The sequence below is a fragment of the Caretta caretta genome, chromosome 8 (genome assembly GCF_965140235.1).
Source record: "Caretta caretta isolate rCarCar2 chromosome 8, rCarCar1.hap1, whole genome shotgun sequence".
NCBI classification, from domain to species: Eukaryota; Metazoa; Chordata; order Testudines; family Cheloniidae; genus Caretta; species Caretta caretta.
The window spans coordinates 23,594,981-23,612,024 of NC_134213.1; the positions used below are offsets into that span (position 1 = coordinate 23,594,981).

Genomic DNA, 17,044 nt, shown 5'->3' on the forward strand with positions numbered 1-17,044 from the left:
AAAACCCACCACACCGAACTTGTTAGAAGCCAAACAGACAGACTGCCTGCCCATGTGTCAATGAAGCAGTTTTGCCAACTAGACTGAATAGGGCCTGTGGAAGCTTTTCTTTAGCTCACTAACAACATATGTCAGGTGCCCGGAAAAGCGAGCCTCACTGGCTTAGAGCACACTCATGAGCAATGCTCTTTCTCAGCCTTTCAGTCAGAAAGCAGCTCTTTCTCTCCCACCCACCCCTCCTTCTAGTCTCAACAAAGGAGTCTGCAAATGCATCTTCTCTCAGACAGCTGAGACTTGCATTGCTCTAGCTTTTGGAAGGCAGCCCACAATCCTCCTTGCTGAAAGCAAGCAGCTGAGCTGCCCCCATCAAGGCACAGGGCACTTACACATTCATGCTGGTTGGTTGCTGTGCTGTCACTAATGACTTTCTCCAACTGTGCATAGCAAGGGGATCACAAAGCAGAACCCACTGGATGAGTTGGAAGCCGCTATACATGCTCAGCAGGAGAACAGGGTGGGGAGAGATTGTCCATACCAGACCTCAGCTCAGGTAGCGTTAATGTGTTCTGCTTTTGCTCCAGTTCCCTCTATTTTTTCTAGTGCTAACTCAGCTCTTGGGAAGCACACTGGAGGATTAAGAAATTGGGTAAACTCTGTAATATGGTAACACACTGTTAAAATGAGAGATTTGATTACTATAATCCTGTATAATGTCTTCTTAAACAAAAGCTCACTGTTGTAATGATTGTTTTGTTTCTGATATTTACATGGCAAGAATCTGTGAACCTGTTAATACTTCCTAAATAAAAACAGTAAAAAAAAAGAAAAGAAGAAATTGGGTAAAAACCCTCTGAGAAATTAGAATGTTCTGGAAGCAACATGGCATTGAATACAGTGAAGCAGCCAACAACAGATTGCTCACGGAGTTTGGCTAAAAAAATAACTACCTTGCAATGAAAGCAGAACCCTCAAGAGGCGAAAGAGGGGCAATAACTAAAAATTGTGAAAAGAAAAGGAGTACTTGTGGCATCTTAGAGACTAATCAATTTATTTGAGCATAAGCTTTCATGAGCTACAGCTCACTTCATCGGATGCATCCAATGAAGTGAGCTGTAGCTCATGAAAGCTTATGCTCAAATAAATTGGATAGTCTCCAAGGTACCACAAGTACTCCTTTTCTTTTTGCAAATACAGACAAACACAGCTGTTACTCTGAAACCTAAAAATTGTGAGAGCATTCAAAGCTGTCCTGTGTTAACTCATGGAAGGAGAGCTGTTGCCTAAAGCCAGCTGTTCAGGGTTAGCTCTTCAGAGAAGAAAGGAGAGCAGGATTTTATACTGATAAAAGCCGAGTTCTCTTTAGGAGTAGTCTAAACACAAAAAGTGGTACTGCTTTAACTCTACAGGTATAGTGGAAGCTGTGCATTGTCCGTCCCCCTAAGTGCACAGGTGGCTATACCAGTATAGCACCTTTATGGCAGAATAACTGTGTCCACACTATGGGTTGTGCTGGTATAATTTATTTTAAATTCCTAATCAAAATAGTTATATTGGTATAGAATTCAGCATTTGTAAACCAGGCCTTAGTATATTACTGGACGACAGGTTTTAAGTTATGGTGTGGCTTTGCAGAGTGTTAACCAGTTGTTTCCTTTACTGCAGTCAAGACTACGTACGCAATTTAGAGATAGGGTTCCCTCTGCCTCAGAGAAATTTTACAGAGAAAAATCTCCCAGTCTTGTACTCTTTTCCCAGAATAAGGACCACAGCAATGCTGTCTGAATGGGCACCCAAACAGCCTGATTCAGGAATCAAATGCCTTTCATCTCCATAAATTGATAACTCTGGGATGCGTGTCAATCTCTGTAGCCTTCCTGAACTAGGGTATTTAACTGCTTCTGAAAGCCATTTTCAAGCAACAGATTCCCTGTGAACCACGACTGAAGCAGTCTCAAATCACACTTTCTAAAACTACTGTGAAGGTTTTGTCCCATCCGCATGAACATTCGTTCATTTTCAATGCCGACTCAAGGGGAACAGCAACAATCCATGTTATTAGTGTGCACAGGACTTTAATATTAATCCCCTCAAAACTGCAGAAACCTCCTCCACCCCTCCCACTCTGCACGCATTTGAAGCGGTAGTGGCAAGCAGGTTACAACAACTCAGTGATTTTTCAAGGGACACACACGCCTTGGTTACAATGATTTCAAATTCCAATATGATTTGGCTGGCCAGCACAAGTGGTCCCAGATTGTTCTGGAACTGCAAGATCCTTCCCATTTGTCAAACATTTTGTAACTAGTAAGTTACTTTACCTGCCAATAAACACAAAGATGTAGGCAAGTGTACATGGTCTTCAGTTTTTTTAAAAAAAAATGCACCGGTGACATTCCCCTCTGGTGTTATCTAGACCAGTGATCTGCTAGGCCACTCCAATCCTTGACTCTGGGAGCCAGCCTTACCCTGCTCTGCTGTGAGAACCCCCACTCCTGGGCTGTTCACACAGAGCCTCTGGAAGGTAAGCTGCTCAATGCATCCTGAGCCTTCCGAAGACACCCAACATGACAAACTCTGCATTGGATACCACACAATCATTTTATAAAGATGAACATGGGGGGGGGGGGGGTGTACTTTTGAGCTACAGAGCATCACAGCACCACAAAGTGCTTTTTACTAAAGCTGGTAGGGAATTTTTTTTTTTTTTAATTTCTTCACAAAATGTGAAAGAAAAAAAATATCAAAAACGTTCAGGTTTTTAAATCAACAACAGTACCCCTTCTGGGTTTCTGTTTATGTCAGCCTAAGAACTTAGTCAAAACTAGACACTTCCCACAGAATGTCCATTTTGATGAAAAAATCAAAACAAAAACCCAATCAGAAACCACATTTCAAATGAATAAAACTTTATCAGCTCTACTTTCCACAGGTTTCGGATTAATTCTCTTTGCTTCATGTAGTAATTTATACTCTCTTGTTTTGAAACTACCACAACAAATGTTTTGCCACATGGACTGAAAAATTATCTTCATTGTTTTTAAAAGATTCTCTGTGGAAAAGCTATACAGCTTCTTACAGAAATGCTCTGTAGGAAGTTATAATAAAGACTGTTCCCTTGGCTTGTTTCTGCAAGCGTGGCAGTTTTCTTTCCTCCTTGCTACAGTGGTAGAAGAAGCTTGTACCTATAGATGTACCTATACAGATATTCAGAGAAACCACACTTACAGGGTGGTTCAGTAGATCAAAGTTTCTTGAGAGAACTCTCTCAAGCTGATGCTTCTCAGGGCTTGTCTAAGAGGAAAGTTTACAGGCATATCTCCCCATATGGACACTCATTGAGGAATAAGAGTACCCTTTTCCTGGTTTAGCTGGTGCTACTTTGACAATGATACAATATAAACCAGAAAAAAAACAACCCACTTATTCTAGAAGAACAGAATATCCAGATGGAGTTATGCCAGTATAATTATATGGGTATATTTCTCCTTGTATGCAAACTTAAGACTTCAGTCATTTAAGGCTCATCTACATGCAGATTTTGTTCTACTCTAACTATTTTGGTAAAACTTGTGGTGTAGAAACAATTATAAAGGTGATGCACAGGAATAAGCTATTATGGTGCAACCATGCTGACACTGGGAAGGGGCGGGGGCCAGGGAAGGTTTGTACTACTTTCCAGAGGCAGATTAGGATGTTACTGCGCCTTCCCACCCCTTCTGCCTGTGGTCACCCTGCGCTCCAGCTGGGGAGCAGGGTTGGGATGTAGGGGGCTTGCCCCACTCCACTCCGCCCAGCGCTCTGGCAAGACCCCATGCCCGCTCCCTTGTTGGAGCACCAGGTGTGTGTGTGTGGGGGGGGGGGGCAGAGCAGGGCAAGCCCCCACACCCTGACCCCACTCCCCAGCAGGAGCACTGGGCGGAGTGGATTTGGGGGTGGGGGGCAATTGGCCAGGCCCCTGAGCACAGGCCCTGTTGGTTCAGTGCCTAAGCCAACATGGACTGCTTTACCTGTACCAATATAAAACTATTCTATTTAGAAAAAAAAGTCCTTACTTATATTTAGGTTACCACACATCTTAAAAGTTACTCCCTCCTTACAATGCTCAGAGAAGTTGCAAAATATTTTCCTCTACTGCTGTCATAAGGAAGCTTGCAAGTTCCCTTTTGCCTTACTACACCTGAGGTGACCTGCAAAAGATTTCCTCCTCCGCCCAGTTAGGGGACTTTTTTGTTTCTTTATATAAAGGGCAGCCTGAAAAGTTTCTCTGCTTGTTTTTAACCCTAGAAGTTGGAGGTCTATAAAGACTAATCTTTCCTGACTGGAGGAGGAAATGAGGTAGCGATCCTTGCAAGGTATACAATGTTAGTAGTCACAGTACTCATCCCTTCACTCGAAGTGTATGTCAAATCCCTTCATTCTGTCTCCATAATGGTAGTCACTGAAGTTAAAGGTGTAAAATCCTTTCCTTAAATCTGATTGAAGAACTATTGAAATGATAGCTTAAACACACTCTTGCAGGCTAGACAAAAAAAAAAAGAGAGGGGTGGGGTGGGGAGGGCAGAGAAGTCTGAAAGCTTTGAGACCTCCTTCATCCATCATAAACAGAAGGACAACTACTATATTCTCTTACATTAAAGAGACCTGGAAAAGTACTTTGAATTGGCATTACTTCAGCAGTCGCAAGCTCCTCTTGTAATGTAATGAAGTTATGCAGTACTGGAAATTTTAAAACATGAGCTGCAAGTTGTGAAGTTCAATCCTGAGCTTGCATAAGTGTTCAGGGATATTTAAATCTGGTATTTTGTTTCAAAAAAGTTAGACTGGACCAAAATACCAGGCTCAAAGAAAAGACTGAACTAATTTTAGCCAATGCAATTATTTGGTTTCTTCTCCATTCCAGTTTTAATTATCTTTTACTGTAAGGTAAGTCAGCAACTAAGAGATCATTCACCAATCATAGTCCTGGTCTACACTAGGAGTTTAGGTCAAATTTAGCAGCGTTAAATCGATGTAAACCTGCACCCGTCCACACGATGAAGCCCTTTTTTCGACTTAAAGGGCTCTTAAAATCGATTTCCTTAATCCACCTCTGACAAGTAGATTAGCGCTTAAATCAGCCTTGCCAGGTCGAATTTGGGGTTCTGTGGATGCAATTAGACAGTACTGGCCTCCGGGAGCTATTCCAGAGTGCTCTATTGTGACCACTCTGGACAGCACTCTCAACTCAGATGCACTGGCTAAGTAGACAGGAAAAGGCCCGCAAACTTTTGAATTTCAATTTCCTGTTTGCATGGTCACCTGCAGCTTGCCACGCTGGCCAGAGCTCATCAGCAGAGGTGACCATGATCATAGAATATCAGGGTTGGAAGGGACCTCAGGAGGTCATCTAGTCCAACCCCCTGCTCAAAGCAGGGCCAATCCCCAATTAAATCATCCCAGCCAGGGCTTTGTCAAGCCTGACCTTAAAAACTTCTAAGGAAGGAGATTCTATCACCTCCCTAGGTAATGCGTTCCAGTGTTTCATCATCCTCTTAGTGAAAAAGTTTTTCCTAATATCCAACCTAAACCTCCCCCACTGCAACTTGAGACCATTACTCCTTCTCCTGTCCTCTTCTACCACTGAGAATAGTCTAGAACCATCCTCTCTGGAACCACCTCTCAGGTAGCTGAAAGCAGCTATCAAATCCCCCCTCGTTCTTCTCGTCTCTTCTGCAGACTAAACAATCCCACTTCCCTCAGCCTCTCCTCAGAAGTCATGTGTTCCAGACCCCTAATCATTTTTGTTGCCCTTCGCTGGACTCTCTCCATTTATCCACGTCCTTCTTGTAGCGTGGGGCCCAAAACTGGACACAGTACTCCAGATGAGGCCTCACCAATGTCGAATAGAGGGGGACGATCACGTCCGTCGATCTGCTCGCTATGCCCCTACTTATACATCCCAAAATGCCATTGGCCTTCTTGGCAACAAGGGCACACTGCTGACTCATATCCAGCTTCTCGTCCACTGTCACCCCTAGGTCCTTTTCCACAGAACTGCTGCCTAGCCATTCGGTCCCTAGTCTGTAGCTGTGCATTGGGTTCTTCCGTCCTAAGTGCAGGACCCTGCACTTATCCTTATTGAACCTCATCAGATTTCTTTTGGCCCAATCCTCCAATCTGTCTAGGTCCCTCTGTATCCTATCCCTGCCCTCCAGGGAATCTACCACTCCTCCCAGTTTAGTATCATCCACAAATTTGCTGAGAGTGCAATCCACACCATCCTCCAGATCATTTATGAAGATACTGAACAAAACCGGCCCCAGGACCGACCCCTGGGGCACTCCACTTGACACCGGCTGCCAACTAGACATGGAGCCATTGATCACTACCCGTTGAGCCCGACAATCTAGCCAACTTTCTACCCACCTTATAGTGCATTCATCCAGCCCATACTTCTTTAACTTGCTGACAAGAATACTGTGGGAGACCGTGTCAAAAGCTTTGCTAAAGTCAAGAAACAATACATCCACTGCTTTCCCTTCATCCACAGAACCAGTAATCTCATCATAGAAGGCGATTAGATTAGTCAGGCATGACCTTTCCTTGGTGAATCCATGCTGACTGTTCCTGATCACTTTCCTCTCATGTAAGCGCTTCAGGATTGATTCTTTGAGGATCTGCTCCATGATTTTTCCGGGGACTGAAGTGAGGCTGACTGGCCTTTAGTTCCCAGGATCCTCCTTCTTCCCTTTTTTAAAGATTGGCACTACATTAGCCTTTTTCCAGTCATCCGGGACTTCCCCCGTTCGCCACGAGTTTTCAAAGATAATGGCCAATGGCTCTGCAATCACAGCCGCCAATTCCTTTAGCACTCTCGGATGCAACTCGTCCGGCCCCATGGACTTGTGCACGTCCAGCTTTTCTAAATAGTCCCTAACCACCTCTTTCTCCACAGAGGGCTGGCCATCTATTCCCCATGTTGTGTTGCCCAGAGCAGCAGTCTGGGAGCTGACCTTGTTAGTGAAGACAGAGGCAAAAAAAGCATTGAGTACATTAGCTTTTTCCACATCCTCTGTCACTAGGTTGCCTCCCTCATTCATTAAGGGGCCCACACTTTCCTTGGCTTTCTTCTTGTTGCCAACATACCTGAAGAAACCCTTCTTGTTACTCTTGACATCTCTCGCTAGCTGCAGCTCCAGGTGCGATTTGGCCCTCCTGATTTCATTCCTACATGCCTGAGCAATATTTTTATACTCTTCCCTGGTCATATGTCCAACCTTCCACTTCTTGTAAGCTTCTTTTTTATGTTTAAGATCCGCTAGGATTTCACAGTTAAGCCAAGCTGGTCACTTGCCATATTTACTATTCTTTCGACACATCGGGATGGTTTGTCCCTGTAACCTCAACAGGGATTCCTTGAAATACAGCCAGCTGATGGAGTCCCAGAATCGCAAAAGAGCTCCAGCATGGACCGAACGGGAGGTATGGGATCTGATCACTGTATGGGGAGAGGAATCTGTGCTATCAGAACTCCGTTCCAGTTTTTGAAATGCCAAAACATTTGTCAAAATCTCCCAGGGCATGAAGGACAGACGCCATAACAGGGACCCGAAGCAGTACTGTGTGAAACTTAAGGAGCTGAGGCAAGCCTACCAGAAAACCAGAGAGGCAAATGGCCGCTCCGGGTCAGAGCCCCAAACATGCCACTTCTATGATGAGCTGCATGCCATTTTAGGGGGTTCAGTCACCACTACCCCAGCTATGTTGTTTGACTCCTATGGAGATGGAGGCAACACAGAAGCAGGTTTTGGGGATGAGGAAGATGATGATGATGAAGTTGTAGATAGCTCACAGCAAGCAAGCGGAGAAACCGGTTTTCCCGACAGCCAGGAACCGTTTCTCACCCTGGACCTGGAGGCAGTTCTCCCCAAACCCACCCAAGGCTGCCTCCCGGACCCGCCAGGTGGAGAAGGGACCTCTGGTGAGTGTACCTTTTAAAATACTATACATGGTTTAAAAGCAAGCATGTTTAATGATTAATTTGCCCTGGCATTTGCAGCTCTCCTGGATGTACTCCCAAAGCCTTTGCAAAAGGTTTCTGGGGAGGGCAGCCTTATTCCACCCACCATGGTAGGACACTTTACCACACCAGGCCAGTAGCACGTACTCGGGAATCGTTGTGGAACGAAGCATTGCAGTGTATGTTTACTGGCATTGAAACAACATCCGTTCTTTATCTCCCTGTGTTATCCTCAGGAGAGTTATATCATTCGTGGTCACCTGGTTGAAATAGGGTGCTTTTCTTAAGGGAGCATTCAGAGGTGCCCATTCCTGCTGGGCTGTTTGCCTGTGGCTGAACAGAAATGTTCCCTGCTGTTAGCCATGGGGGGGGGGGGGGGGGGGAAGGAGGAGGTGAGGAACTAGCCACGCGGTGGGGGGAGGCAAAATGCGACCTTGGAACGAAAACACGTGCTGTGTATGTAATGTTAACAGCAAGGTTTACCGTGAAAGAGTGTAGCCATTGTTCTAGAAAATGTCTCTTTTTAAATACCACTGCCTTTTTTTTTTTTCCTCCACCAGCTGTATGTGTTTCAATGATCACAAGATCTTCTCCTTCCCAGAGGCTAGTGAAGATTAGAAGGTGAAAAAAAAAAAAACCAAACCCACACTCATGATGAAATGTTCTCCAAGCTCATGCTGTCCTCCCACACTGACATAGCACAGACAAATGCGTGGAGGCAGACAACGTCAGAGTGCAGGAAAGCACAATATGATCAGGTGGAGAGGTGGCGGGCTGAAGAGAGGGCTGAAGCAGAAAGGTGGCGGCAGCGTGATGAGAGGAGGCAGGATTCCATGCTGAGGCTGCTGGAGAATCAAACCAATATGCTCCAGCGTATGGTTGAGCTGCAGGAAAGGCAGCAGGAGCACAGACTGCCGCTACAGCCCCTGTGTAACCAACCGCCCTCCTCGCCAAGTTCCATAGCCTCCTCACCCAGACGCCCAAGAATGCGGTGGGGGGGCCTCCAGCCACTCCACCCCAGAGGATTGCCCAAGCAACAGAAGGCTGGCATTCAAGAAGTTTTAAAGTTTTAAAATTTTAAAGTGCTGTGTAGCCTTGTCCTTCCCTCCTCCACCACCCCTCCTGGTGCTTCTCTCCTCCACCACCCTTCCTGGGCTACCTTCGCAGTTATCCCCCTATTTGTGTGATGAATTAATAAAGAATGCATGAATGTGAAGCAATGACTTTATTGTCTCTGCAAGCGGTGATCGAAGGGAGGAGGGGAGGGTGGTTAGCTTACAGGGAAGTAGAGTGAACCAATGGGCGGGGGGTTTCATCAAGGAGAAACAAACAGAACTTTCACACCATAGCCTGGCCAGTCATGAAACTGGTTTTCAAAGCTTCTCTGATGAGCACCGCACCCTCCTGTGCTCTTCTAACCTCCCTGGTGTCTGGCTGTGCAAAACCAGCAGCCAGGCGATTTGTCTCAACCTCCCACTCCGCCATAAACGTCTCCCCCTTACTCTCACAGATATTGTGGAGCGCACAGCAAGCAGTAATAACAATGGGAATATTGGTTTTGCTGAGGTCTAACCGAGTCAGTAAACTGCACCAGCGCGCCTTTAAACGTCCAAATGCACATTCTACCACCATTCTGCACTTGCTCAGCCTGTAGTTGAACAGCTGCTGACTACTGTCCAGGCTGTCTGTGTATGGCTTCATGAGCCAGGCTGGGTCCCCAAGGATAACTATAGGCATTTCAACGTCCCAAACAGTTATTTTCTTGTCTGGGAAGAAAGTCCCTTCTTGCAGCTTTTGAAACAGACCAGAGTTCCTGAAGATGCGAGCGTCATGTACCTTTCCCGGCCATCCCACGTTGATGTTGGTGAAACGTCCCTTGTGATCCACCAGTGCTTGCAGCACTATTGGAAAGTACCTCTTGTGGTTTATGTATTCGCCGGCTTGGTGCTCCGGTGTCAAGATAGGGATATGGGTTCCGTCTATGGCCCCACCACAGTTAGGGAATCCCATTGCAGCAAAGCCATCCACTATGACCTGCACGTTTCCCAGGGTCACTACCCTTGGTATCAGCAGATCTTTGAATGCGTTGGCTACTTGCATCACAGCAGCCCCCACAGTAGATTTGCCCACTCCAAATTGATTCCCAACTGACCGGTAGCTGTCTGGCGTTGCAAGCGTCCACAGGGCTATTGCCACTTGCTTCGGAACTGTGAGGGCTACTCTCATCTTGGTATTCTTGCACCTCAGGGCAGGGGAAAGCAAGTCACAAAGTTCCATCAAAGTGCCCTTACGCATGCGAAAGTTTCGCAACCACTGGGAATCATCCCAGACCTGCAATACTATGCGGTCCCACCAGTCTGTGCTTGTTTCCCGAGCCCAGAATCGGCGTTCCACCGCATGAACCTGCCCCATTAGCACCATGATGCCCACATTGCCAGGGCCCATGCTTTGAGAGAAGTCTGTGTCCATGTCCTCATCACTCACGTGACCGCGCTGACGTCACCTACTCGCCCGGTCTCACTTTGCCAGGTTCTGGTGCTGCATATACTGCTGGATAATGCGCATGGTGTTTAATGTGCTCCTAATTGCCAAAGTGATCTGAGTGGGCTCCATGCTTGCCGTGGTATGGTGTCTGCACAGAAAAGAGGCGAGGAACGATTGTCTGCCGTTGCCCTGACGGAGGGAGGGGCGACTGACGACATGGCTTACAGGGAATTAAAATCAACAAAGGGGGTGGTTTGTGAGAAATGGTCCCCTCAAGGATAGAATTCAAAACCTCAAGGATAGAACTCAAAACCGGGTTTAGCAGGCCATTGATTTCACAGAGGGGAGGAGAAAAAGAATACAAAATAAATCTGGTCTATTTCTTGTTTTGAGCCACTTCATCTATCTTTATGCATCTTGCTGGCAGCAGACTGTGCAGTACGACCGCTAGCCATCATCATCTCCTGTGTGCTCGGCAGAAGACTGTGCAGTATGACGACTAGCCGTCATCTTCTGCTGGCTGGAGGTTAAAAGACAGCGCACTGCCGGTAGGACTGAATCGCTACGAGACAAAACAAGGGAAATGACCTGGCTGAGTCACTCCCACGTTTGCCCAGGCGCCCGATTAAAAGAGCGCCCAGGACTATGTTGATGACAGCTACCAGTCATACTGCACTGTCTGCTGCCAAAAGGCAATTAACTGCTGCTGTGTAGCAATGCAATACCACGTCTGCCAGCACCCAGGAGACATATGGTGACGGTTAGCTGAGCAGGCTCTGTGCTTGCTGTGGTATGGCATTTGCACAGGTAACTCAAGAAAAAAGGCGCAAAATGATTGTCTGCCCTTGCTTTTACGGAGGGAAGGAGGGAGGGAGGGAGGAAGGAACGGGGGCCTGACGATATGTACCCAGAACCACCTGCGACAATGTTTTAGCCCCATCAGGCACTGGGATTTCTACCCAGAATTCAAATGGGTGGTGGAGACTGCGGGAACTGTGGGATAGCCACCCACAGTGCAATGCTCCGGAAGTCGACGGTTGCATCGGTACTGTGGACACACTCCGCTGACTACATGCACTTAGAGCACTTTGGGGGGACACACACAATCAACTGTATAAAACCGCTTTCTACAAATTCAACCTAATTTCGTAGTGTAGACATACCCATAGAACCACAGAATACCAGGGTTGGAAGGGACCTCAGGAGGTCATCTAGTCCAACCCCCTGCTCAAAGCAGGATCAACCCCCAATTTTTGCCCCAGATTCCAAATGGCCCCCTCAGGGATTGAACTCACAACCCTGGGTTTAGCAGACCAATGCTATCCCTCCCCCCAAAGAACTTGGAGACGCTGGGGATTGAACCCAGGGCCTCATACATGCAAAGCATGTGCTCTACCACTGAGCTACATCCCAGCTCCTCTATATTTCTAAAATGATACAACAATCTCCACCTTTTTCAGAGCTAGGAAAAAGGGGCAACACCTCTCTAGATTTAGAAACATATACCAAAATCTGTTGTCTGTTCCACCATAGTGTTATGAGGCCTTAAGTGTCCTTTGTATGGTAAAATTATCCTAGCACAATCCATTTCAGGAGAGACCATAAGTAGGATCCTTGTGGCTACATCAGTGCCATCCACCATTTGCATAGCCTTGAGCGCAGAGATGGGGCTGAACAAATAGTTCTTTGTCACGGGTTCATTTTCAAGACAGACCAAGCATCTTGAACAAGTAGGACAGTGTCACGTTAATCAAATGGACACCAGTTGCTGTGTAACATTTTAGTACATATTCTGTGCTTATAAATTTTCTAGCCAGGTTCTCACTCAAGTCTACATCAATGGATCTATGAAGACATCACTGTGAGCAAAAGTTCTCCAATGGTACAAGAGTTTAGGGTTTATGTAGAGCTATTGGCTGGGAACCCTGAACTTCTTTGCCAAGTTAAAAATCCCTTTCTTTAAGATCACTTCTTAAAAACTTCCCTGAAATGCAAGAGTTTAACAATTCAACTTGTTCTTTAGTTCGGTTACTAAACAAAGCTACTTTAAAAACACATAATGTTGGTTCAGAGGTATATTGGCAAGCACATACAGCTGCCACAGTGTGCTTTGGTAACTGCCTTCAGCTCAGACATTAGGAGGTCCTATTCTCCAATGTACTGAATGATCCCAGCTCTCTTTGGTCTCAGTGGAAGCCAAGCGTGGCATAATTTCAGGCCCAAATTGATGAATTTCGGGAGAAGTTATATCTTACATTAAAATTATCCCCTGTTGAATGGAGAATAGCAGCTTGTGCGTTACATAAAACAAAAGCAACCATCTGCTTGATCAGAAAAAAACAAGCATGTTACTAGGCAGCAGTGAACTTACTTGCTAGGAGAAGGCAGGCAATCGAAATGACATACAGTTGCTTGACAGCAATATCGTAGTGATCCATAAAGAGGTCCAGTAAGTAGACAGCAAGGTGCCGTGCTGTAGGGCAGAGATTGCAGCGGCTACTGAGGACAGTCAAGAGGTCAGTAAAGTAGCGGCGCATCCCAATCTGTGGTGAATGGGCCTTATAGACAGGCAGTTTCAGTTCCTACAAGGACACAACAGGAGGGGAGAGAGGTATTAAAGTGAGTATTTGTTTCAACAACCAGAATGCCCAAACCAATACCCGCCACCTACGATGGTAAGTGCTTAGCAACCACAGCAATAAGATTTACTCAGAACGCAGAGCTGTGTTAGTGCTAACATGTTTTGAAAGTCAGTTAACTTCTAATGTGTTTGAGTCATTCATTCATTTTCCTTAGGAGGCTTAAGGTACTTGATTTTGCACGGTAAATTCTGGTTTAACCCAGCAATAACCAGTTATTGCTTTCCATAAAGAGAGCTCCAACACTATCCAGACTCAGAAACAAAAATGATCATGAGGAATAACTGAAAAGGGACATTGGTGCAAAATTTGACCTGACAAAGTCAGGTTCTGTACTATAATTTCTTAAGGCACAGGGGTTCATTTTATTTCTTATGCACACACATTCCATACAGAACACCTACACTTTGCTAGGTCCTTTATAAAACAAAACTCCTTCCTTGTTCTACAAAATTAAAAAAGCATTATTGTATTGTGTTTAAAACCCAAATATTGCAGAGTAGTGGTACCCTACAAAAAGGCCATTGAGTAGAAAGAAAGCAGTTTATTTCCATTTCCATGGGGGCTGTGGGAAACAGCAGCCAGCACATCCCTTGGCCCATGCCGCTTCCTGCAGCCCCCATTGGCCTGGAGCAGTGAACCGCGGCCAGTGGGAGCTGCAATCAGCCGAACCTACGGACGTGGCAGGTAAACAAACCGTCCCGGCACGCCAGTGGCTTTCCCTGATGGGCTATGTGCCAAAGGTTGCCGATCCCTGCACAAGTGCATAGATCCTTAGAAACCAAACACATACCACAATAGTGACAACTGCCTCTATCACGCTTTGTCTACTACACTGGAAAATTCAGTAAATGCTCTTATTCTAGTATAGAAGGGCCTGTTTTCAGTTTAGGTCACTTAAGAAGGTGTTTAAGAGCCAAACTAAAATGGAAATGTTGACATAGGGGACTATACTTAGACGGTAAGCTCTTTGGGGCAGGGACTCTTTGTTCTGTGTTTGTATAGCGCCTACCATAATGGGATCCTGGTCCATGACACACTCTTAGGAAGTACCACAATATGCAATCACAACTAGTAAAAATTTCCAGTGTAGACAAGGCCTTAGAATAGGTCTTCGCTGCATAAGTAATGGCTGATCTACACTACAAAGTTAGGTCAACACAAGATGACCTATTTTGGCCTATTTGTGCATGCGTCTATACGCAAATTAATCTCCAGCTGATGTAAATGCCCCATTACAGTGACAGTCAAACCACCTCCCTAAATGGTTTGGAACCATGGGTAACCTACTCAGGTTGATACAGAGCAACTGCAGACACTGTGTGACACGTGTCAGTCCAAACAGTCCTTCAGCAGCTTCCTTCCCACAATGCCCCATTCTCCACTATAGAACTGGTGCTGAGCCACAGACCTGCTGCTTTTACAACAGGCTGCATGCCATACCTGGTGAAGACCTCACCAGCACCCCACAGACCATAGATCCCTCCAAGGAGCCTGAGACAAAGACCTCTGCTGTGAACAATGAGGAGAAGGAAGAAGATGCGTCTGAGGGTTCCAGCCATGCCACAAGCCAGGACCTGTTCGAGACTCCACCACAGTCTAGCCAGTCCTGCCAGGTGAACACAGACAAGCTTGAAGAGGAAGGAATCTCACGTAAATGTGTGTATACATTTTTCCTTACAATGTTCAAACCCAAAGATAGTGCCCAGCCCCAAGTTCATGAGACATAGGTATTGACTTTTCATTGTTTTGCTCATATGAGAAGAGGTACGGGTACAACAGAGGTAGAGTTGGCATATGCTTGTTTATGTGAACAGGGACACCCTTTTTATCCTGCTGAGAGAGCTTGATGAAAAAAATCTTTCATGTAGATACTCTGCAATCCTCTCCTGCAGGTTTCTAGGGATGACAGCCTTATTTCGTCCTCCGCAATGGGACACCCATGCCACTCTGCGAGGAGTATGGCTGGCATCATCACAGCCAACAGGCTAGCAGCAGGCAGGCCCAGGTGACCTTGCGAGGCCAGTAAGAACTGGGCTCTGTGCCTTTGTAACCCTTAGGAGTGAGATCTCAGCTAAAGTCACCACACTTAGGCTGCCAATATTCATTGCCATTGCCCTATACTCCTAACCACGGAATTGGGGGCCAAATTTTATAGCTTCATACAACAGAAAGTCTCCCCCACCAGGCTGTACTCACCAGGAGTACAAGACTAGTGCTATCCCAAGGTGCTCCAAAGCTGAAGTGTTAATAAGCACCTCTAATTAAAATTTTTTATGGGAGTAAGGGAAGGGAGTTTTGAAACTTTTCCCTTCCCGATGTGACTGTAAATCCAACGGTATGTCTATTTTTATTAGCAACTTCTGGCATGGTGAGCTTAAGGGATGCACCCTTCACACCTGACCTGATGAGAAGGAGAGAGAAGACAAGCTAGGAATTTTCTGAGAGATCTTTCAAGCCAGTGCTGCATCAGAGCACGTAGGGACAATCTGACCGAAAACATGAAAAAAAAAAAATGCAATACAAAACAAAAGGTCGGGCAAAAGGCCTAGGAGTCCCAGCAGAACAAAGAGAGGGAAATGCACCAGGATAATAGCAGCTTTTTTCAGGCAGCAAACCCAAAACACTGCAGACCTTTGTTGATCTACAGGGCCAAACATCAGACTCAGCCTTTGCAGTCACTGGAGAACTACATGGTCACTGCTCCCCCACATATCACTTGGCATTATGAACTGCATCCTTACCCCTACCACTCCACGTTGGGGGGAAAAAGCAAGGCAAACCTCAGCTTCACATACACCAATCTATGGTTTTCTCAGCCACAGCAGGCTACACTGGACTAACATCCACTTGTGAAAACAAAAAGGACGTGTTTATTTCCTTTTCAATAGTAATTTTAAAAGGTTTCACTCATGTTAAATTGTGTTAGAAATTTGCATGACATTGTCTGCACTTTGATTTTGTGCACTAAACTTTAACGTTCTGTTTTTGGAGACTCAAAGTAGCTTCATTAGCTCACAAATTAGAGAATGCCCACCAGCAGTCAAGAAATCAAACAGTACTTGTAAATGCACCTCAAGCGCCACAGAATTCCTAGTCTCAGGAAAACCCCCCCACCATGTACAGCACGCACCACACAGTTCACAGCAGCAGGCAAAGCTGCTTTTTCACACCCCTGAGAGACGTAGCTATGCCGATATATGTTCCCAGTGGAGGCCAGCCCTTAGTTAAGTAGGAGTCAGGTGAAGTCTTGCCTATCACAGCTCTAAGGATGGAACTCAAACTTGTCTGGACTAAGGCACTTCAGAACTGATTGCAGAAATAAAGGAGCTTGTGCCTGAGTTGTTAATAAAATGAGAAATACAGTGGGAGGTTTGTCTCCAGAGCTCTGGAACCATGTCAAATTTAATAGTAAGGGGGTAACATTGACTCACTTTGCACCAGTGTTAGCCACATGCTTATTAAAATTTATTTCATTGTGAAGAAATCTATATAACAACGGCATCAAAATGCATTTCTATGGTGAACTGGCACCATACAGTTTGGTCAGTTGTGACAACATTAACAGAATAAGAGCAGATTTTCCCTCTTCAAGAGAAGGAGCATCTGGATTTGTAGTCAATAAAAAGCCAGATAAACAGTGAGGGATTTATTCCAGTTGAGGTATATGCTTCTTAGACTTTCCCCACATACCAAATGCCAAGATAGAGAATTCCAATGTTTAATTCCTTTGCCATGCTCCTCTTCTACCTTTCTTCAAATACTACAGGTATTCATGAAATATCCAGCAACTGACTCAAAACAAGCAGAAAATTTAGTGAATTATGTGATGGTTGCGGTAGTAAACCACTGCTCAAGTAAACAAAATGGAATTCATCAGCCGAGCTTGTGTTTTGTTTTGTTTTTTTTTTAAATAAATTGA

The 17,044-nt window shown here is 45.5% G+C and overlaps 1 protein-coding gene across 3 annotated transcripts in view; it reads right to left on the reverse strand.

Moving 5' to 3' along the window:
• CCNJL (cyclin J like) overlaps nt 1-17,044 on the reverse strand; it is a 47,607-nt gene that overhangs the window by 20,093 nt on the left and 10,470 nt on the right. For 2 of the 3 annotated variants that reach the window (XM_048861791.2, XM_048861790.2), the window contains exon 3: nt 12,855-13,065. In XM_048861791.2, coding sequence (XP_048717748.2) covers nt 12,855-13,065 — 211 coding nt within the window. Of the gene's footprint in view, nt 1-12,854; nt 13,066-14,565; nt 14,849-17,044 lie in introns of those variants that run through there. The other variant, XM_048861792.2, reaches the window with a different exon arrangement.